The 24,392-nt window shown below is 41.1% G+C and overlaps 1 protein-coding gene across 1 annotated transcript in view; it reads left to right on the forward strand.

Moving 5' to 3' along the window:
• Nucleotides 1-13,536: 13,536 nt before the first annotated feature.
• The window catches only part of MTFR2 (mitochondrial fission regulator 2), a 64,605-nt gene continuing 53,749 nt past the window's right edge, over nucleotides 13,537-24,392 (forward strand). The window contains 5 exon segments of the mRNA XM_006878293.1: nucleotides 13,537-13,599; nucleotides 18,901-19,005; nucleotides 19,348-19,460; nucleotides 21,185-21,420; nucleotides 23,616-23,967. Coding sequence (XP_006878355.1) covers nucleotides 13,537-13,599; nucleotides 18,901-19,005; nucleotides 19,348-19,460; nucleotides 21,185-21,420; nucleotides 23,616-23,967 — 869 coding nt within the window.

A 24,392-nucleotide genomic window follows, 5' to 3' on the forward strand; every position in this document is an offset into this window, starting at 1 on the left:
TAACTTGTTTTATAAATGTCATTAATAAAGAAATTTAGCAAGAAGCTTGTTGCAACATTGCCCTATCTTGTTTCTTACCTTTTCCTCTATTTCAGTTGCAGTTTGTCAAATGGCTTTTTCTTTTTGTTCCCAGGAGTTTTAGTCTTCAGGTGGATAATCTTTCAAATGTGAATTAAGTTTTATATTTATGTTGATGACTTTTTAAAGGAATGAAAGTCTGAAATAGTAAATTTTAATGTTTGTCTGATTTACAAGCATATGTACATAAAAGACAAGTCAAATTTTACTTGTTATTCCAGCAACTGAATTAGTTGTTTGCTTAAACAGGCAGTGCTTATTTTGTTAACGTAAACATTTAAAGATCTTAAATTTCTGACTCCTTCATCCTTGGTTTGATAATTTGCAGTGCTTTTAGCACCTTGATGCTAAGTTACTGGTGGATGGGTACCCACAAACCCGGTATGTCATGTTTTTGAGCCTAATATCCTTCGTGTGGCATGATTTCCCCTATTAACTCTGTTGTTCTGAATCTATTCTGATATTGTGAAAGTAGTGGAAATAATCTTCAAAGAAATTATGTGTTGCATTTACAACACAAGAAAGGTTTCTTGACCTGCATTTTATTTTATGCAAATAAAATTTTAACTTTTTATTTTTACAATTACTATTTGGTTAGACATTGACTCTCTCTGCATGACTGTATATTTGCTGCTTTGCTTGTCTACTTAAGGCAGTAGGAAAAACTGGATTTGCTGAGAAATTATTTAATAGGAAGTGGGAATAAGACTCAGTTCTGTGAGGCAGGTTTTAAATGCAAAAGCATTGTTTAACTTTAACGTGATTTGGTTACTTTTATTCTCTCAAACATTTAGAACTGAGGAAAGAGTATCTTACCAGAATATATATTAGGACAGAATGATTGTGAGAACTGTACAAGGATTCAAAGTGTAGTCTGTGTCTTTTTTAAATCTCCTAATGTAATTCCACACTTTATGACATATTAATCTGAATGGTTCCTCTAGCTAATGCTATTATCTGTTTACAAGTGCCAGGAAATAACTAAAAAAAAGTTTTTTTAAAAATACCTGCACTGATAGATTACCATTTTCCTGGAGAAGGGAAATAAAAATAAACCAATGGATATATCCAGAAAGGATTATGAAAGCTTTGTTTAGAAGGTTATGACTCAGTTCTTAGGTGTATGTATATATGTTCCAACATCCTAGGGATAAAAAAAAAGGAAAAATAGGCTTTTCCAGTTGCAGTCTACTTTAAGGAATTACTCAGATTCCTTTTGTCACAGATTATCAGTGTTGGAGATTATAATTTGAGAAAATTTACCCAGTAAGAATGAATGTGGATGGCTAAACAGCTCTTATTCAGTGTGATGTATAATGCAACAGGGACCCTTGTAAATTTGTCAAATGCCAATAAAGTGTCATATGTGGTAATAGCTGTTGTTTATTTACATAATTTGGAGACTCTTCCTATGTCCTAAACTGTTTCTTATGGTCGATTTCTGGATTTTAGAATACATCTTAGAAGGTGTGGTGTGATTTTTATATTTGGTGCTTGGGGTTTGAAAATGTTTCATAAAATTATTCAAATTTCTGTTTAGTGTTACTTTTGTTTTCCCAGGGGAAATGGAATTTTTATTTATTTTTTTCAGTTGGTGAGATGTATAATTAACCCTCCTTGTTCCTCCATAACATTGCTTCTCTATCTTTTAAAAAATACAGTAGCCAGTTTATAATTTTTAAAAGGTTCTTTTTAAACTAGTATGTTCACATTGAGTAAGTCCTGGTATCGTTTTTTACCATGTCCTTTTATTTTTAATGTATTTCAAATAGAAAATGGGCCATGCCCTTAAAGCATTTTCATAGAAATTTGTGTACTAAATAAGACAAATTATCACGGTTTGGTTCATTGCTATGGCAAATTATTCCTCTAATTAAAATCTTACTAGAGAAAGAACTCATGTATGTGTAAAAAGTTAAAACCATTGGTAGCCAGAATTATTACTAATGTTACGCACACACTTTCTATGTAAGTGTGTTCTTTTATTAGTGACACTTGTTGGATCCTTTTATAAGGGTTTACAGTTTTCCTTTACAAATTTACTGTTAAACAGCTATAAATAGAATCCTTTTGTAAGGAAATGGAATTCATTTTTATATTTTATTTGGCTTAGACAAGTATCTGAGATCTTGTCTTAAAATTACATAAATATGAATTTTTTGTATAGAGAAGTATCAAATTTACAGTTGAAGCCAGTGAGACTTACTGTAACATATGAATGTCAGGGTTCTGACTTTTTTTTTTATTTCATTGTCTTGACTCAAGAGCCTTAGGGATGACGATAGTGTTGGTTATGTGCTGTGGAGTTGGTTCGGACTCTGTGACCCTGTATAGGGTTTCCAAGGCTGTAAATATGGAAGCAGAAAGCCTCATCTGGGTTAAGCAGCCCAACTCGTAACCACTATGCTACAAGAGCTTTTTAGTGATAGTGTTAAGTGCTGTCAAATCGTACTGACTCATAGCAACCCTGTGCCTCCTATCCTGGGCCAGCCTCATAATCGTTGCTGCACCTGAGCCCATTATTGCTGCTGCTGCCCCATTCCATGTCATTGGGGGTCTTCCTTTTTTGCTCTTAACTCTTAACTTTACCCAAAATGATAAACTTCTCTAGGGACTGGTCTCTGCTGACAGTATATCCAAAGTATGGGAGATGTAGCCTGGCCATCCTGGCTTCCAAGGAGCACTCTGGCTATACTTCCAACACACATCCTGCACTTTTGGCAGTCTCCCAGCACTGTAACTCAAATGCATCAACTACTGTCTAAACTTACTTACTGTCCAACTTTCGCATGCCTATGAGGTTATTGAAAGTACCATGGCTTGGGTCAGGTACACCTTGGTCCTCAAACTGACATCTTTGTACTTGAACACTTTAAAGAGTCTCCCCTCCCCCCCATTTTTGATAGCCAATGCCTAAATTGCCCTTCCCTACAACTTTGTGCACTGATGAAATAAACTTGTTCCTTGAATCCTTCCATTTTAGTTGGAATTTTGAGTAACTGCATCCATGAGCAAAAAGTCTAGTTCATCAAATTGTAGCAGTTAACCCTTGCTTACAGTATGAAGCATTGCTTCATCTGATCACTTTCTGGTCAGCTAGCAATCCAAACTGGGTCAAAGGGTACTAGCTGCAAGTTTGGGTGTTCGCTCATGCCTCACCACACTTCAGTTGGCTGCTTCATTCCCAGCTGTAGCCCCTCAGTGGCTAGGTTAGTTCCCATGGCCTGGGAGTTCACACATCTCCCTAAATTTCAGACCAGACCTTCTCTTTCATTTCAAGGTCAGTGGCTATCAATGGAGCGTGGCCAAACTCGGCCCATAATTTCGTTGCTGCATTTCCCCCCACTTTAGATTCACAAGTAGACCCATGTGGTCACCAGTGTGCATTCTGGACTGCTTGTGGGTTCCCTTTGAGTTTCAGTCTTAGGGTATTTTCCCTGATGGGCTGACTTTTTTTAGCCTTGATGCCTTCAAAAAAAATAACTTTGTGCAAATTATTCCCAACTATGAAGCATTTCAGTTTACCATTATACCACCATATTGTCTCGCCATTAAGTTCTTTCAAGTTGCTTCTGACTCAGTAGTTGCTTCTGACCCTGTAGTGTTTCCAAGGAGAGTTTGGTGGGTTTGAAATGCTGACCTATGGTTAGCAGTACAGTGCTTATCCTCCAGCATCACACCAGGACCTGAGTTTCACTATTAGGGTAATCCATATAACTGAAAAAATTGAAAGTAAGTGGAAAAGAAACACAGATTTCAGATAAAACTCTGGAAATAAGTTTTCATGGTGGTGAGTGCTGACCTTGCAGTTAGTAGCTCAACTCATAACCCACTACACTGCAAGGGTTAGTGTTAAGCATGTAGTCTAGAAGGAAAAATTAATTACATTGCAGCTGGTGTCCTTTGTGATTTTATTTGAAAAAATGAGAAGATGTGCCGTAAGTGAATTAACCCATACAATTGGTATGTGTTAAGTACTGTGGAGTCGGTTCTGACTCATAGTTAGACCCTGCACAGGGTTTCTGAGGCTGTAAATCTTTATGGGAGCAGAACGCCTCATCTTTCTCCCACGGAACTGCTGGTAGTTTCGAATTGCTGATCTTGAGTTTAGCAGCCTGATTCCTAACCACTATGCTACCAGAGCTAGAAGGACAAAAAAAAAAAAAAAAAAAAATGAAGATACTTTGTGAATGTTTCATCCTAGTAGTGCATCCTGAAGACTTCAGTAGCTCCTATATCACAAGGGGTGTTTCTGCTCTGGTCCTGTTTACTATGTGCTATTCGGTGAAGTTTGGAAAGAGTTGGTCTGTTAACTGCACATTTACAGTTAAAACCCACCAGCTGCTCTCGGAGAAAAATGAGGCTGTTGCTTTTATAAAGAATTAAAAGTCTTGAAACTAAGGAGCAGTTCTGTTGTACAGGTTCACTATGAATTAGAATCGACTGGATGGCTCTGTGTTTGGTTTTGGATGGATAAGAGACTGGAAAGGGAAGGAGGAGGATATAATGTTGGCATTTTTTCATTATGAGGCCAACAAGAAATGGCTGAGAAACATGAGAGATTGTGTCATCCATGTAGGATTACTGATACATTTGCCTTTACATGTTCATCACTTGTGTTGAGCCCAACTTTCATCCTTACCCAGCTGAGACCATAGGCCCGTCAGCTGGCAAATCCAGGGCATCATTTATTTTCTCCCCTAAGTTTTATTTTGTTGAAAATGTAAACAGCAGAACATCCACAAATGTAGTTGTTGGCTGCACATACAATTTAATGAAACTGATCGCATTTTTCCAGTTGGTGCAGCCATTGAAGTTATTCCTCCCTTGTTAACATAAACACAATTCCCCTTCAGGTTTCTATCTAATCTTTCAAGTTGCTGTTGTCAATTTGATCCCATATTGTTATGCTAAGTGCTGTCGAGTCAGTCCCAACTCACAGCAAATCTGTACAGGGTTTACAAGGAGCAGCTGATGGGTTTGAACTGTTGACCTTATGGTTTGCAGTCCAGTGCTGATCCTGTAGCGCCACACCAGGACTCCATGTAGTTTCTGGTTTGATAAAAGGAGCCTCAGTAGGAACCTTTTGTCGTAAGCTTAGCCATCACCCAGCTTTCTCCAGTTCAACCTTTTATAGGTGTACAACTTACATCAGTTAAAATAATGGGTGGTGTGACCCAACCTTTCAATGCTATTTATCCATCACCATGAACCTCACTTTTCCCTACCTCCTTCCTGCCCTTGGTAACTGGCTTTTGCACATTTACTTTTTCTCATTTTTTTATGAGATCATAAAATGTTTGCCCTTTTATGATTGCCTAATTTCACTCAAATGTCTTTCAGATCCATTTTTTTAATTGTTGTTGTATGTATCAAGACTTCATTTCTCATCATTGTTAGGTGCCATGGAGTCGGTACCGACTCATATCTGATAAAAAGAGAGGGCATATGCACAAGAACACCCACACTTGCAGATAATACCCACTTGACCTGGCTTCAATGACTGGATGATCAGAGCTCAACCAGAAGAAGAAAGAAGAGGAAAAAAAGAATAATCTGATGCAATTTGATGAACTTGACCTACACCTATGGAAGCATTAGGTCAAAAGAGGGAACAAATTCTTACAGCAAGAATCATTCCCACCCTCTCCACACAGAGTAAACAGGGATGGGCAACTTGGACATTGGCTACCCAAAATGGGGGCGGGGGAGGAGGCCTACATAGGCAAGAAATGACTGACAAGCTTTCAAGAGGGAACCTAGAGACGGGTCCTGGAGGAAGGCAGAATCTCCAGTGAGTAGCATCCAATCTGCCTAAGCGGAGTTGATGAAATGAAATACAGATGGGTCTCTTGTGACACAATAGTGAATAATTGTTATCAGGACTGATTGTGAAGGTTGGAAATGTAAAGGTAGACATTTTATAGCAAGGAAGGAAGTGATTAACTTTTTAGTCTAGGAGCAGAGGTCCCTAGGACAATCAATGGAGAAGAGCCGAGAGCAGGACCCTACCCAGAGAAACAGTGATGCCTGAGATGGAGGCAGAGACAATGACATGAAGCAGGTGGGGGCTTTAGATCCAGAGAAGGAGAGCGACTGTGTGCTGAAGACTGGGGCGGGGTGGGGTGGGGGTGTTAGTGTCGGGGGGCAGGCTTGCAGGTTGGTTGATGATCGATCCATGGAGGGGATTGTAACCATGGCAATGATACGATGTACGATAGAATGAATGTAAAACTAATGTTCTCCCATGTAAACTATCATATATAATTCACAATAAAACACTAAAAACAAAACAAAACCATATGCACAATAGAAAGAAACACTACCCAGTCCCGGGCCAACCACGCAATTGTTCCTACAGTTGAGCACATTGATGCCAATCCATTTCATTGAGGGGGCTTCCTCTTTTTCTCCGACCCTCCACTTTATTTTACTCGCTGAGAAATGAAGTTTGGATACCCACTACAATAAAAATTAGAGCTGGAAGACATTGAGTGAAATAAGTCCATCACAAAAGGACATTCTATTGTACGTACCACATTTTATTTATCCATTCATCTGTTAGCAGGCGCTTAGGATGTTTCCAACATTTGGCTATTATAAATAGCGCTGCAATAGGCTTAGGTATACAAGTCAGTTTTTTAGTCTCTACTTTCAAGTTTTTTTGGAAGCATATGTATCTTTTCCACCGAGCACTGGAATTGCTGGGTTTTATTTCTGCTTTTTTGTAATACAGTTGTTTAGAACTGCCACAGTGTTTTCTACAACAGCTGTACCATTTTGCCTTCCCACCTTTAGTGGATTAGGATTCCAATTTCCCCACATCCTTGCCAACATTTGTGATTGCCTGTTTTTGATCACAGCAATCTTAATGGATGTGAAATGGTATCTCAGTGTGGTTTTGTTTAGTTTTAAAACTTTTATTGTACATTGAGCGATAGTTTACATGGGAGAACATCAGTTTTGTACTCATCCTATTATATTTCATATCATTGCAATGATTACAATCCCTTCCATGCATCACCATTCAACAGTACTTCTATTCCCTCTTTTTTTTTTTTTTTTTTATATGTACACAAAACCAGTCAGGAATATATAATCATTTAAACAACCAAAGGATACATTCTGCAAGCCTGCCTACTGGCTGCCAGCACACAGCCATTCTCTTTCTATAAATCTGGAGTCCTCAGCTGCTCTCTCTCGTCATCATCTTTGCCTCGATCTCTGGTGTCACTGCTTCTCTGGATAGGATCCCACATTCTGCTCATGTTCTTCTCCCTTGATGGTCCTAGGGTCAGTCCACTGTTTCTGGACTGTTAGATTAACTACTCCCTCGCCCCATTTTTGTTGCATATATACTTTTACATTTGTGACAGTTGCAATTAGTCATAATTACTATTGAATCATAAGAATCTTATCCCCATCTCTTTTTACCAGACCCATCTAGACAAGATGAAAATGATTCAGTGGGGATTGTACCTTCCCCTGCACTCTGAAACTAAGCTCCCTGTTGAAAACTTGTAAGCCAGTCACTTTGTGCCTTTCTGCCCATCCCTATCAACCCTGCATTCAGAGGGGATATGTTTGATCCTTGATTTGACGACTCCTTCCCTCTCAATTGGTATTTTGAATTACTACATCAATAAGTATAGGTCAAGTTCATCAAATTGTAGCAATTTACACTTGTTTATAAAATTTATCTTACTCTTCGAGTTCTAATCAAGCCATCGAAGCTAGGTCAGATGGGTACTATCTGCAAGTTTGGGTGTTCTTGAACGTTTCCCCTCACTTCATATAAACTGGATGCTTAACTCTTGGCTCTAGCCCTCTGTGGCCAGGTCCTTGTCCACAGGTTTAGGACTCCTCAGGTCTCACCACACTTGGACAGCCTTTTCTCTTCTCTCTCAACTCCAGGTCCACGGGAATCTATGGAACGTGGTTGAACTCAGCCCATTTCATTGCTGCCTTTCCCGCTCATCCACTCACCAGGAGACCAATGTGGTTGCCAGCAAGCTTACATGCCTGCTTGTGTGTTTCCTTTCAGTTACAGTCTTGGAGGGGGGTTTGTCTGGAAGGGACTTGATTACTTGCATTGAGGGCTCCCTGGTGAACAACTTCCTTGCTCTTCTAGCAGCCAATCAGACTGATGCTTTTGTTTTTGTTATTTCCTGCTGGTCTTTCAAGAATCTGTGTGGTTTTGATTTGCATCTCTCGGATGGCTAATGATGCTGAGCATCTTTTCATGTGTCTGATGGCTGTTGAAAAGTTTTCTTTGGTAAAATGTTTAAGTTCTTATACTTTTTATGATTGGGTTATCTTTTTATTAAATTTGTTATAAAGTTTGTTATATTTTGGTTATTAGATTTTTACCAGATTTATGGTTTCCAAAGATATTCTGCCAATTGTTAGCTTGTTCTTTATTGATATATCATTTTTGGTAAAGTCTTTTGATGAACAATAGTTTAAATCTACCAGCCATTTTAAATTTATAAATTTTTCTGTTTGTGCTTTTATCATATTAGACAATCCATGTTAAAAGCTAGGTCTGGCAGCATTGCCATTTTTTTTCTAAGAATTTTTTTTTTTTTAATTTAAGGTTTTTATTGTGGATTGAGTGAAAGTTTAGAGGGCACATCATCAGTTTCACATTCAACCATTCATTTAACTTGTTTCATTACACTGATTATAATCCCCTCCATATACCATCAGTTAAAAGTATTTCTCTCTATCCACTTTAGCTTTTTAAAAAACACACAAACAAAAAAGCCCACTCAGGCATATATAATAATTTACATCTCCAAAGGGCTCATTCTGCAAGTCTACCTCCTGGCCACCAGTTCTTAGTCCTTCTCTTCTTAGTTGATGAATCTAGAGTCCTCAGCCGCTCCCCCTCTCCATACCCCCATTGCTGCCTCCATCTCTGGTGCTGCTGCTTCTCTGGATAAGGTCCCGCGCACTCTGCTTGTGCTCTTCTCTCTTGATGGTCCTAGGGTCCTCAGTTTCTAGACTGTAAGATTAACCACTCCCCTTTTTTTGTTACAAAACTTCTACCTTTACAAGTATAATAGTCCTGATTAGTCATGATAACAGTTATTCACTATTGAATCTTAAGAATCTTATCCCCATCTCCTTTCACCAGAACCATCTAGCCATGATGACAGCTATTCAGTGGGGACTCTTTCTTTCCCCCAACCCTCTTAAACTAAGTTCTCTCTTGAAACCTTGTAAGCGATCCTGTAGAGCGTTTCCCAGGAGCAGCTGGTGGGTTTGAATTGCTAACCTTGTGTTTTGCAGTCCAGTGCTGATCCTTATGAACATGATGTGGACCATACAGAAACAGTTTTTGAATTAACCCAGTTTTTATTATGTGTCAGCAATAGGTACCATTAACCTTGTGATGTCACTCCAATGCATCTCTTCTGCTGAAAAATCAAACTGTGAAAGCAAAATAGAAATTGGGAGGTCACATTCGCTCATCTGGTAGTGCTGCGGGTCAGGTGGTGGTGGTGGTTGTGCTCAAGTGGTTCCAACCCATAGTGATGCTGCATAGGGTTTCTGAGGGGCGGCTGGTGGGTTTGAACCACTAACCTTGCAGTTCAAACTGACCTTACAATCAAGTGCATTATCCTGCAGTGCCATGCCAGGACTCTCTGGGTTAGGTGTAGGGCTGTTAATATCAAGGTCAGAAGTTCAAATCCACCAGCCATTATATGGGAGAAAGATGAGGTCACCTGTGTAAAGATTTAGTCTTGGAAAACCTGTATAGGGTCTCTGTGAGTTAGACTGCACTCATGGTACTGAGTTTGGTGGAGTTTCCATTTACCCTGAGTCTGGATAGTGTCTGGCCCACATTTGTTAACATGGGGCAAAGGACTGTCAAGCTGTAAACCCCTCTGAGGGCACTGTTTAGCTTCTTATCCCATAGGCAATTTTTTTTTTTTAAGTTTTTTTGTGGAGTGAGTGGTAGTTTTTACATGGGAAAACATCAGTTTTATACTCACCGTTTTATTGCAATGATTAAAGTCCCATCTGCATCATCATTCAACAGTATTTGCTCCTATTCCCTCTGTGTTTTGTGTTTTTTTTTTTTTTTTTTTTTTCGGGGGATGTACACAAAAGCACTCAAATATATAATAATTTAAACAACCAAAGGGCACATTCTGTAAGCCTGCCTCCTGGCTGCCAGCACCCAGTCCCTCTCTTTTCATGAATCTAAGAGTCCTCAGCAGCTGCCTCCATCTCTGGTGTCTCTACTTCTTGTGCTCTTCTCCCTTGATGGTCCTAGGGTCCTTTGTTTCTGGACTGTTAAGATTAACTTTGTTGTTGTTGTTGTCAGGTGCCATCGAGTTGGAACCGACTCATAGCGACCCCATGCACAGCAGAACGAAACAATGTCCAATCCTGGGCCAACCCCACCACTGTTGCCACACTTGACGCCATCAATGATGCCACCTGGCTGATCCATCTCGTTGGGGGTCGTCCTCTTTTTCTCTGACCCTCCATCTTACCTAGCATGACATCCTTCTCCAGCGACTGGTCCGTCCTGACAATATGTCCAAAGTATGAGAGACAAAGCTTAGCCATCCTGGCCTCCAAGGAGCACTCTGGCTGCACTTCCAAAATAGATCTATTGGTTCTTTTGGCAGTCCACGGCACTTTTAGTATTCTCCTCCAACACCACAACTCTAAGGCATCAATTCTTCTACGGTCTTCCTTATTCACTGTCCAGCTTTTGCATCCATATGAGGTTACTGAAAATACCATGGCTTGGGTCAGGCGCACCTTAGTCCTCAAGCTGACATCTTTGCTCTTCAACACTTTAAAAAGTTCCTGTGCAGCAGATTTGCCCAATGAAATATGTCGTCTAATCTCTTGACTGCTGCTTCCACAAGTGTTGATAGGTGATCCAAGAAGAATGAAGTCCTTGACAACTTCAATCTTTTCTCCGTTGATAAGAATGTTGTGTATTGGTCCAGTGGTGAGGATTTTTGTTTTTCTGACATTGAGATGCAACCCATACCGAAGGCTGTGCTCTTTGATCTTCATCAGTAAATGTTTCAAGTCCTCTCACTTTCAGCAAGCAGATTAACTACTCCCCCATTATTTGTTACAAAACGTATGCCTTTACAATCGTGACCATTGCAATTAGTCATGATAACAATTACTATTGAATCATAAGAATCTTATCCCCATGTCTTTTCACCAGACCCATTTAGACAAGATGAAAACTATTCAGTGGGGAGACTACCTTCCCCTGCACATTCTCAAACTCCCTCTTGAAACTTTGCAAGCTAGTCACTTTGTGCCTTCATCTCCCCCTAATTTTAGGAAGCCAATGTCTAAGTAGCCCATCCCTATCTACCCTGTATACAGAGGTGATAACATTGATACTTGATGGTAAGACTTTCCTCTCAGTTGGTCCCATAGGCATTTAACAGATGGTCACTGAATATAACTAATGAGTGACCAAAAAATTAACATCGTTTCTCTCCCTCCCCAGCTCCCCCCCTCTCCCCACAGTGAGTTCTGGTGAGACGCTGTAAAGAAAAGCGCTGGACTGCTAACCTCAAGATCGGTGGTTCAAAACCTCCAGCCGCTCTTCGGAAACCATATACAGAGTTACTACGAGTCGAAACTCACTCGACGACATTTAACACTACCTTGCGCAGCAGGAAAGCTGCCCCGTTTACAGTCAGGATAGAAAAGTGGGCGGGTGACAACCTTGCGGTGAAGAGCACCGTAAATCCTCGACCAGCGTCCTGCGCGTGCGTCACCGTCCGCACAGCCTGACCTGCCCATCAGCTGCCTATTGGCTTCCATTTCCTTTTCTTAAAAGACCCACCCCCTCGAGAGAGGTTGAGAACCCTGCAGTTTCCTCCGTTGGCAAACCATCGCAGCGAACCTGACGTCACCCAGTGGCCAATCACTATGAGCCACCTTCAGCTTTGTCCAATGAGAGCGGGTGCCGGGCAGAGCTCTAGACCCGCGGAGTTTGATTTTCCCCTGGTCAACTTCTGAGTTCCGGGTTTGAGGAAGTAGTGCACAGTTTTGGGAGGCTAGGGCGGCTAGTTGACTCGGCAGGAGGGTGGCTGCTCTTCCCACCGTGTTATCCCAGTTGAGTGAGAGGCTGCGGGGCGGATTCTGGAGATCCTGTGGCCCGAGAACACTGGGGCGGCAAGTAGGCGGGCCCTGAGTGGTTGATTACGTGACGGTCCGGTAACGTCTCGGTGGTGCCCGGGGGGCTCGGTTTTGCAGTCAGGTGAGCGCGGTGACCATGCCGGGTGTGGAGCGCCCCCGGAAAACTTTCGGCTAGAGCGAGTGACACGACTTGGCCCTGGCTTATCCCTTACTGGTTGCTTGACGAAGTCAGCCCCTTATCTTTAAAATGATCAGAGAGGTGGGGGGCATTCGGATACTTTTGTGATGAAGAAGCATTTTTCATTTTGAGTTGGTCCCCAGCCTCTTAAGAGTCTCAGCTCAGAATCTTGAAGCCTTCCCAGTGTCTCTATTGTTGATGGCGGCGGTGGTGTGCCATGGAGTCGGTTCGACTCATAGAGACCCTACATAGGGTTTCCAAGGCTGTAAATCTTATCGGTAGCAGAAAGCCTCATTTTTCTCCCGCGGAACTGCTGGTAATTTCGAACTGCTGGCCTTGAGATTAGCAGCCCGTCTCGTAACCACTATACTACTAGAGTAGTTGTTAATCAGAGGCCCCGTCCCTCTCGCTTTTAGATTTTTTATTTTAACCGATAAATTGAAGTTTCCTCTTCCAACCCCTTGACTCCTGCAAAGTCGTAGTGCCCAAGAAATATGGTGAAATATCGGGCAGCTAATCTCACTGTCGGAGGCCTGGTGTGGCGCTGTGGGTTAATGCGCCAGACTGCAGAGCGTTTGAACTGCAAGGTAGGCGGTTCAAGCTCACCAGCTGCTCCTTGGAAACCCTATACAGGGTTGCTGTGGGTCGGAATCGACTCGACGGCACTTAACAACAACAACCATCTCAAGGTCACCAGTTCGAAACTACCAGCTGTTGCGCGGGAGAAAGATGAGGCTCTCTGCTCTCGTAAAGATTTACAGCCTCGGAAACCCTGGGTCACTATGAGTCGGAACCGACTCCACGGGACACAACAACAACACAACAACAATAATGAAATGATAGGAGTCCTGGTGTGGGCTGTGGGTTAATGCATCAGACTGCAAAGCCTTTTGGACTGCAATGTACTTGGTTCAAGCTCACCAGCTGCTCCTTGGAAACCCTTTACAGGGTCGCTAAGGGTCGGAATCCACTCGGTGGCACTTAACAACAACAACAATGTGATGATAGGCCTTTTCAGGTTATTTAGTACAATTTCTGTGGATGTTTACTATCTTAAAGACTAATAGTTTCTAAACTTTTTCCCGAAGGTCTCAAGAAACTGATAATGTTTGTTTGAATTTGCATCCGTATTTGCTTCATTCATGTCTCTTGTACTGAAAATCTTGAGAGAGATGCTGGAATACATTGGTGTTCCCATTGACCAGGTGAATGTCTTTTAATGGATTTAAATGAACCTGTATTTGTTCTTGGGTCTCATTTTAATAATGTTGATTTGTAAACATTATCTTTTTATAATGGTTACTTCTCTTTAGGTGCAACAAAGGCAAGTTTGCGATAGTTTGTATTAAAGAAGAGATAAGAAGATTAATAACCTATTTACCTTATACGGATAGATCATCTGCCAATAGAAGAAGCAAAATACAGACATCACCTTTACAGAATTTTATTGATTGTGTAGATAAAACACCTTTATAATTATCTAGTGGTTTATTTGAGCCCTGGTGTGGCACTGGGCTGTTATCTGCAAGGTTGATGGTTCAAAATTTCCAGCTGCTCTCAGAAACCCTATGCAGGGTGACTGAGTTGAAACTGACTTGACTATACTTAACAATAACATAGACATGTTTGATATTTGGATGTAGAGTGGCAAATTTAAAGTTCAATGAAGTTAGAATGAATCTGAAGGGGAGAGAATGATAAAGGGCAGAATTATAAGCAAATCCAATGTGTCTATTTGTGGAGCATCTAGTGCATTCGAGAGTATATGTTTGGTCCTGCAGGTGACAGAGAGAAGTTCTTGTACTCATGCTGCTTAAAATGTAATATGAGAAATAAGAAATATAAAGATAATTATAATGTGGTGGTTATGTGCCGTGGAGTCAGTTCCAACTCATAGCGACCGTGTACTAGAATATAAGAAAGATACAAATAAATAGTATTGGAGCTTAACGGAATTGGCACATTAGTCCAGGATAAAAAGATTTTTAACAAAAGTAATTTGAAGAATGACGCTGATGTTGTTCAAAATAAGCATACCAGTGTGAATAGGAATATGAGGTGAGCCAGAGGTGCTGTTGTAATATATAAGTAGTCTCCAGACAGTTGGATAAATGGTTCTAGAACGTAGGAAATCAAAGAGATTTAGATTTGGGTGATATCTGCTTTGTTTTGACAGTTGAAGCCATGGAAATTGATGACATAATGGAAGGTGGAACCTTGAATGTCATTGAAACATTGTGAATTTCAGAAGTAGTGAGACAAGAGATGATGAAGATTGAACAACAGCTAATCATTTGCTTTTCATTAGGGAGGCCCTTGAAACAAATGGTTAAGCTCTTGACTGTTAGTTGGAAGGTTGGCAGTTCAAATCCACCCAGAAGCTTCTCAGAAGACAGGCCTCGTGATCTGCTCTTGAAAGGTCATAACATTAAAAACTTAACAAGGTCTCCATGAGTCAGAATGGACTCCACGGCAACGGACAACAACCACAGGCTATTGGTTCGGTACCTGTTAGAACCTCTCTCCGTGAAGGTGGGGATCATAGTGTAGTAGTTTGAAGAGTGACTTTGAGGAAAGGAAGTGGCAGCAGCAGTCTTTGGAAGTTTGCTGGTGAAGAGATTAAGAGACGCCATTAACTTGAAGTGGCAGCAGGACTTACTTATTTTTCAGTGCTAAGGGTAACTTGAAGGAGCCCTGAGAGAGTGGTGGTGGTGGTGATGGTGGCCGGTGGTTATGTGCCGTGGAGGCGGTTCCGACTCATAGCGATCCTGTACAGGGTTTCTGAGACTGTAAATCTTTATGGGAGCAGAAAGTGTAGTGGATTGCAAATTAGCCTGCTAACCACAAGATCAGGAGTTCAAATCTGCTCCATGGGAAAAAGATGAGGCTTTCTACTTCCATAAAGATTTACAGCCTTGGTAACACTATACAGGGTCATTATGAGTCAAATATGACTCCATGACACACTACCACTACCATTCAGGGTAACCTGAGCATATTAGTAAGCACTGGGGAAGAGGTTCATAGACAGGAAGAAATTTAAGACAGCAAAGAGAAACTGACTTAACAACGCCTTAGTGTTGGCAAGGGAAAGAAGATTGTTGTCAGGTGCTGTCAAGGTTGTTCTGACTCATAGTGACCCTATGCACAATTGAAAATACCATTGTTTTGATCAGGTGCACCTTAGTCCTCAAACTGATATCTTTGCTCTTGAACACTTTTAAAAGGTCTTGTTCAGCAGGTTTGCCTAATGCAACATGTCCTTGTTTCTTGTCTGCTGCTTCTCTGGGTGTTCATTTTGGACATAATGTTGCAAAAATGGTCTGCAGCTAGCTGATGTCTGACCTCCTCCAGTTTCACAAAGGGGAAGGAGAACCACCTTCCCAAGGCTGATTCCCATGAGGTGGTCAGTCATGCTCCCACCCTCTGACACCAACCATCCCTCCCACGGCACTCCACTTGTCTCCGGGGTTCCATAATGTGCTGCAGTGGCCATCCAGAACTCAGACAGTACTCAGGATTATGGGGCTTATTGGGGAGGTTAACGGGTCAATTCAGGAGCACAAACCACTCAGGATACAGCAATTCTCTGGTCTGGTGGTGAGCTCCTCTTCTGAGCGGTGCTTACAACACATACCTCTCTTGTCATGGACCCCTCAGCCACATGGCCCCTTGCCCTCTGTGCTTTTCGGGCAAATGTATAAGCTCTTATAATGCTGTGGATAAATGCCCAAGGGACCAATTCTGCAAGCCAGCGTCCTACCGGAAGACTGAGAAGCCTGCTGCTCTGTCTCTCTGTGCTGCTGTCTCTGAACAGGGACCTCGGGCGCCGCTCGTGGCTCTTCTTGCTAGTACTGGGATTGGGTGTTCCTAGATCGGCACCGGACTGCAAACCAAGAGGTCACCAGTTCAAACCCACCAGCTCTTCCTTAGAAACATTATACAAGGTTGTTATGAGTTGGAACAACAGCAATAACTTCTGAGCTGCTTCCTTTTAAACCTAGTGGGATGGCAAAACGAACCAGTCTCCATGTTAGAATGCCATATACCCTATTTGTATGGTCTCACCCAATCGTTTGGTGGGAATTACAATGATCATGGTTGTAATTGTAATACAGCATTACCACAAGGACCCCTGGACTGGTAACCACAGGTTGACAGTTCAAACCCACCAGCTGCTCTTTAGGAAAAAGATGAGGCTTTCTGCTCCTGTAGATTTACAACCTCAGAAACCCTATTGTTAAGTGTTGTCAAGTTGATTCCGACTCATAGTGACCCTGTATGGGCCTCCAGGAACTGAAAAAGTAATTCCAATTCAATTTTTCCACTCAGTACAGCTGGTGGGTTTGAACCGCTGACCTTGTGGTCCACAGCTATTCAGACACCAACCATCCCTCCCACAGCACTCTTTGCTTCACATCTGAGTTTGGCGATCCATTGCAGTCAACAGTGGTCACACAGAAGTAACAGTACTTAGGATTATGAGATTTATTAAGGAAGTGAACAGGGTACAATTCAGTATCAGAAACAACTCAGGACACAGCAGGTGTCCAGTCAGGAACACCTCTGGTCTGCCATGTTGCAGGTCTCCTCAACTTGTCTTCCACCTCTCAGCCATGTAGTCCCTTGGCCTCTGCCTCAGTCCATGGGCCCTGAAGTCCACAGCTGCTCTGTCACTGCATGCGGCCACCTCTGCCGCTCCACTCATGCTCTTCTCTGTTGATGGCCCTGGGATCTTCCATACCTGCTTCTGAGATGGCGCCTTCTAAGCCTAGCTGGAGGGCAAAACTACCCAATCCCAGCCTTAGAGTCCTGTATATCTTATTTGCATAGTCCCACCCAATCACATGTTGGGAATTAAGACATTGGATAGAAAAGCCAGTATCAAGTAAATTCAAGGCACCACACCAGGCATTTCTTCTGTGGTTGCACTGGGTGGGTTTGAATTGCCCACCTTTAGGTGAGTTAGTTAGTTGTGAAGTGCAAACTTTGCTCCACTAAGGAAGCTCAGTGGGAGAAGAATCCATTGAAAATGAGCGAAAACCATCAAGTTGATTCCGACTCATAGTGACCCTGTAAAGTATTTCTGAGGCTGGTGGGTTTGAACTGCCAACGTGTACTGTGCATATCCTTTAGTGCTACCAGGGCTCCTTACATGAGCCAAAGCACCATGCATGTAATTATGTGCCACGGTAGGTAAGATGCTCACTGGAAGTAGTTTAGGGATTCCGACCCTGCGAAGCTTATGAGAGTGGAAATAAATTTAAGGGGAGAATGAATTGGACATTAGAAGATATGAAAACTGGATCAGCACCTGGCTAGAATTAGATCAAGCCCTCAAAGCGTATGGGGAAATTCACAGCTCCTGGGATCAGACTGATGTGTGCTTGAGACAATGGGGACTATTGCTTGCTCCACAAGAACTTGTGTTCTTGTAAATGAAAGGTGGGAACTCAAGTGTTCTTGTAAATGAATGGTGGGAACTCAAGCTGTATGGAGACAACAGGGGCCACATTACAGGTGATCTCACAGGGTGATTTGAGAGTAAAATGTGGACTGCATTGAGTACTAGGGAGCTTCAAAAAGGTCATAGAAAAATGGAGTTAAAAGATAATGGATTCTCTCCATGAACATTTTGAAGTTCCCTGTGTATTATGGAGATTGGGTTGACAAGTGATGGAAGATTATGAAGCTGATTGATGGAATTGATACTCAGTTTTAGTCTAAAGCTTGGACTTGATCAGATAAATTCAGAGCCATTACCATTGAGAGGCAGAGAAGACGGCCTGACATTAAGTAGGAGGAGTCTGAGTCTGTGTGTTGAGCACTCCCAGTCTTTCTATCCTGCTGTTCTCAGCTGCTCCATGACGTCACTGTTTACATATCTCATGTATTCTGTATGGTGATGAGTTCTAGCTCACACATTCTAATTCCTGCTCGTCTTCTTGAGTTCCAGAACTGTAGATCCATCTGCTTCCTAGATGGGTCCATCAGGATGCCAAGAGTAAAAAACAAGAATTTGTTTGCTACCTGTGTCTCTTGTTTTGTAATCAGAGGAAAAAGAAAAAAAGTCTAATTTTTAATTATTTTTAAAAGAGAGATATTGTCTGTGTTAAAACCTCTGTCAAAAGAAATGTTATATCTTGTGTGTGTGTGTGTGTGTGTGTGTGTGTGTGTGTGTGTGTGTGTGTGTGTGGTGGTGGTGGCGGCGTTTCCTGTGGGAATAGTTTGTATCAATATGAGAAGCTCAGGTTAACAGATGTGACACATTTTGTTTCTGGTATTTTTTTTTAAAGAAATGACTCCAAGCAGATGTAGTCCACGGTAAATAAATAGCAAGTCTAGGAACTGATTTATTTTTTCTCTCTTCTTCGAAGTACTTTAAGAATACTTGTGTGAATTTTCTTTTAAAAAAATAGATGTTATTGCCCATCTACATCTGCTTTTTTCATAGATGTACAAATATACTTAGAATACATTTTAAACGATGTTTTGCATTTAAATAGATTTTGTCAATTTGGGAAAATAAAGAATATGGATCAGCTCGGAGTATTGTTCGCATTATTGGGAAAATTCTTCCTCTAGAACCTTGTCCAAGACCTAATTTTCAGGTAAGTCTGTCAGTATGTGTTGGTTAAGCACTGTGCATAAACTCATCTGAGATGCCCTTAGGGATGTACGGTACCACAGCATGGAGAAAGGCTTCCTGCACTCCAGAAGCCTAGTTGTCTATGGGAGGCGAGCCGCCTCATATGCAGTTGTATGGTTTCTTCAGAGATGGCCAGCTTCCATGCAGCACCTGAGCAGCTTGTATTGTGGTTGATAGCAGATGGGTGCATGCCTGCTTTCCTATTGAATATTCATTTTCCTCTGCACTCTTGAATTTTTAACTGACTTAGCTTCCATAGAGCACCTCCCTGCAGTGGTGTGACTTTTGTTCTTTATCACTTTAGTTGATCCTGCCCTTGAACTCTGCAGACGCAGCTAACTGTGGGTCTACAGTCCCATCTTTTGCTGATATTTTTTGCGTGGCAAGTGAAGAAGAACCCAGTTATCTCAGATTTCGGTAATTTTGTGGGCTTAATTGGGAAGTGGGGTATAGGGTGTCATCTGACTTCTTGCATATTTTGAGTGTGTTCATACTGATTGAGCTTTTTATTTATTTTTAAGTTTTTATTGTGAATTCAGTGATAGTTTTCATGGGAGAGCATCAGTTTTACACTCATCCTATTGTATTTTGTTTCATTGCAATGAAATCCCCTCTGTGCATCATCATTCAACAATATTTGCTTCTATTCCCTGTTTTTTTTTTTATGTACACCAAAAAACACTCAGCCCGTTCTTGTGAATCCACACTTACACTAAGGAGGGAGCACCAGGCCTTGGAAGATATATCAAAGGGACCCTCAGAAGATGAAAAACGGAAGGGGGGATGTCAGAAGTATTGTGCTCATTTTTAGGAGCAAGTGGTTTCCTCTAGTAGATACCAGATTTATTTAATGTCTTTAACCAAAGCATATCTAGTGTTTGTTGCATATCATTCAATGATAGTCATATTTCAAAAGGTGGATATGTTACTCCTAAGGAGCACTAACTTACCTGTTAATTTATTCAGATACAGGTTGCAAGCACAGTAAGTGATACTGTCTCAGATGGCCAGAAAATGAAGTGTGCCAGTTATTCAAATATTCTGGCTAAATTTATGTAGTAAATTTGGTTTATCAGTTTTCAAACAAAGTAGACTATTCTGAGTTAATCTCTAATGCAGTTCTGGATGTTAGAATTTCAAGTTAATGTTCAGTCGCTTACACAGAATTTCTAGCACTGTTTTTAAAGCTAGTAGAGTTACAGGATAACTGTTTTGTTTTACAGGATAATTATTTTGTTTTACAATATAAACGCAAGGTTTGTTCATTCGTTTATACCCCATTTAATCTTACCATGTGAGTGTGAACGGACTCGACAGCACTTAACAGCAAACAGCAATATTTCTGCTTATTCCTATTATATATATGTAGGAATTCACACATGTTCTGTTTCGTGTCGTTGATTGCAGTTCCCACAATGCATCATCACGTATTACACTTCTTTCCTGTTTCCTGATTCTTGCCTAATCCTTCTGAACTTTGTTCTGAGGAAATGCTGCCTCTTTGATCTCAAATGGTTGATTGCTTTAAGGAGTATATACACCCCCAGTGTTGTTATTCCCATAAAAAACTTATTGTTCACCTGAAAATTGAGCCACTGGGGTGAGTTCATTCCCAGACCTGAAGGTTGGCTAAGGGTCTTAATCTGGGGGTTTGGCTCCCACTAGTCTCTTTCCAATTTGTAAACCCAGTTATTGTATAATTTTGAGTTGTGTTCCACATTTTCTTCCACTCTAGGACATTCTATTGTGACCCCTTTTGAAGCAGTTGGTAGTTGTAGCCAGATACTGTCTTGTTCTTTTGGTCTCAGGGTTTTAGATGCTGATGGTTGCCTTGTCTTTTAGTCCATTTGGACTAATTGTTTCTATTTGTCTTCAATTTTCTTTGCACTTCTGTTTGCCATCTATTAAGGAGAGCATTCTGTTCTAGCTATTGAGAATATGAAGTGGAGTAAGATGCTGGGCTCCCCCTTGTAGAGTCTAGAGATAGTAACCAGGGATGGGAACTAGTCGATTGTATTTTGGTATCCATTGTTTTCCGTGAATTCATGTATTCCTCTATTGACTGCAATTTTCCCTCTTTCCTTCCCTCCCTACATCCACCCCTTCTTCCCTATTTCTTTCTTTCTTACTTCTACCTTCAGAAATTATACAGGGAAACGTGAAGAGGAGGAGGAAATGGAATTTTTCAATCCTTTGCAATTAGCTCAAGACCCATTGTCACCTAATCTAAGATGTAACAAGCAGTTCAAAAAGGGTCTACCTGTAAATGACGCTGCAATTAAAAAAATAGCAGCTCTTGAAGATGAGCTAACATTTCTTCGCTCCCAGATTGCTGCAATTGTAGAAATGCAGGAACTGAGAAATGGTGCAAATTCTGGTAAGTTGCATACCGGGCTTTGTTTCAGTTAGATGATACTCATCTAGTATTGAAAGCATTTGGTGATAATGTGTCTTGTAAATTACAATAACTATTACCATAAAAGATTGTTATGTATATAAAATTATTGTATCTGATTTTTATTCAGAATAAATCAAGAAATTGATATTAAGGGCAGTGACTGGTAGAAAGACGAGCTAGCTATACTACTGAAGACTGTATTTTTGTATTATAAAGTCTCTTCTAAGCTGGTGTGGTACTGCAGGAGAATGTACTGGATCAGCTGTAAGGTCAGTGGTTCAAACCTACCCGTTGCTTCTCGGACAGGTGCTATGAGTCAGAACTGTCTTGGCTGCACTTAACAACAACAATAAGATTTTCTGACTTCTCTGAAATCATTTTAAAGAGAAAAAACGTTTTAATTTGAAAGAGACGTATAGGCTTAGGGTCTCATATATTTGTAGTTTGAAGCTATCATTACTATACTTCTGTCAGATTCATATGAGTGTTTTCCCGATAAGTCTTTTGTAAATGTTGAGAGATGTAATTTGTTGTATACATTACATATATATACTTGTGTACACACACACTAGGGGGCTTGGAAAAATTAATGGAAACATTCCATTATTCTTTAACTCCATTTTTCCATGAACTTTTTGAAGCCCCCTCCCCTGTACACACATGGATGTGTGTGTATGTATGTGTGTGCTTGTATAGAGATGCACATTTTAAAGTGAGATGGGTATTGAGTACCTTCAAAAACATATTTGCTCTTGAAGAATGATGTATAAATATAAATAAGATGAGGCTTTCTGTTCCTATAAAAATGTACAGTCTCTGAAAGCCTATATAAGGTTGCTGTGAGGCAGAATCATACTGGGTTTAGTGTTTTGGTTTTATGAATCCACATTGACTTGGTGGCAGTAGGTTGGGTTACATATACACTCCTACTGTGGCGCTGTAGGATCAGCACTGGACTGTGAACCATAAGGTCAGCGATTCAAACCCACCAGCTGCTCCTCGGAAACCCTATACAGGGTCGCTACGAGTCAGAACTGACATGACGGCACTTAACAACAACATACATAAAACTTAGAGACTATTTTATAATGCTTATAGAGTTACAATATATCATTCATCTGTAGGTAAATTATATGTAATTAATGAGTTCCTGAGTGATAGAAGCGGTCAGTGAGCTTGAGTGCCAACTGAAAAATTAGAGGTTTGTGTTAACAGTTCTAAGCTGACACCCATGGGGTTGCCATGAGTCAGGATTGACTGGATGGCACCAGATAGGTAACGTATTACTAGATATGTTAATAAAAACGAGTGCACACACACATACAAGGATCCTTGGCTAAGGTACAGTGTTTAAGCAGGTTAAGCCCTTGGCTGTCAGTAGTCTTAATCGGAAGGTCTTCGGTTTGAACCTACCAGTGACTCCATAGGAGAAGAGCCTGGCTGTCTGTTCCTGTGAGGATGGTGGCCTGGGAAACCCTGTGGGGCAGTTGAGTCAGCATCAACTTGATGCAACGGTTTTGATTTGGGGGTGTCATGAATTGGAATGGACTCAGTGGCACAAAACAACAACATACAAGCGGATTTCAAAAAGCTTGGAGAAAAATTCCATTTTGTTTCAATTCCATTTTCCCAATAACTTTTTGAAGCTCCCTCATATATACACATATAGTTAAACACACACGTAAATTTCTCTTAGCAATCTTATTTATATACAGTCCTTTAGGACCAGATCTGTTGTGACAAAGTTCAGTCCGCAGCTCTTGCCTAGAAAATACATGCTGAAGTGTTTCTAAGGTCTCAGTGAGTGGATCCCCTAGCTGGAATGTTTCTAACTACAAGTTGTTGCTCATGTTCTTGATTTTTTTAAGTGGAGGATGAGATTCAGATTGTCTGTGTTGCTGATAAAGTTCTTTCCATTTCAAAATTGGATTAAAAATGAACTTATTATTTGGCTTGACTCTTAGAGAAATTACTAACCAGATGGGAATTTGCTTCTCCTTGCTGGCCACTGAATCATGATTTCATTAGTGCTACAGAAGCTATTCCTGCTTTAAGTTCTAATTAGTCCCACATACTTATTATGTTGGAGCGCATTTGCATCATTTGATTTTCACCCAGTTATGAGTTGGTACCGACTCGATGGCACCTAACTACAACAACAACTTTGTTTTCAGACTGCTTTGACTTGAATGATGGACCGAGTCGTTTGGGCCTCAAGTCGTCATCAGAGACTACTCAACTGAGGGGCGAAGCTAGTCCGTTCTCCAGTGTTGTGCTTCCCTGTGCTCCTCCTCCGCCACCACTTCCTTCTCAGCCTTCTCTCCGGGCTCCATGTCCCCCTGCTGTCCTGCCAGCACCTAACATTGGTGACTCAGTCAGTTCAGTAACTGAAATGAAGAAACAGCACCTGGGTGTGCGTAAGACCAGCGATGGCCGTCATGCAAAGAACCAGAGAAAGAAAGACGTTCCAAATATGTTGGAGGTTCTAAAGGATATGAATCAAGTTAAGCTACGTGCTATTGAACGGTATGTTGTCATAATTTGAGAATCTAACTGAAATTTTATGTGATTTTTTTTACAAAGTACTATTTGTCAAATACAGTAATGTGCACCTTCTCTCTTACCCTTTTTCACCTCTGAATGGCCCTTCCAGAAACAATCACTTTCAATTTTTTTTTTTTTTTTTAATGGTGTATTGTGAATTCTGTGATAGTTTACATGGGAGAACATTAGTTTTGCATCCATCCTATTGTATATCGTTTCATTGCCATGGTTACAGTCCCCTCCATGCATCATCAACCAACCACAGGGTATACCCTGCAAGACACTCCCCTCTCCTGTCGTCAGCACACAGCCCCTCTCCCTCTCTTTTCTATCCCCAGCCTTTCCATCTCTCCATGTCATCGTCTCTGCCTCCATCTCTGGCATCACTGCTTCTCTGGGTAGGATTC

This window comes from Chrysochloris asiatica, unplaced genomic scaffold (assembly GCF_000296735.1).
Source record: "Chrysochloris asiatica unplaced genomic scaffold, ChrAsi1.0 scaffold00013, whole genome shotgun sequence".
Lineage (NCBI taxonomy): Eukaryota > Metazoa > Chordata > Mammalia > Afrosoricida > Chrysochloridae > Chrysochloris > Chrysochloris asiatica.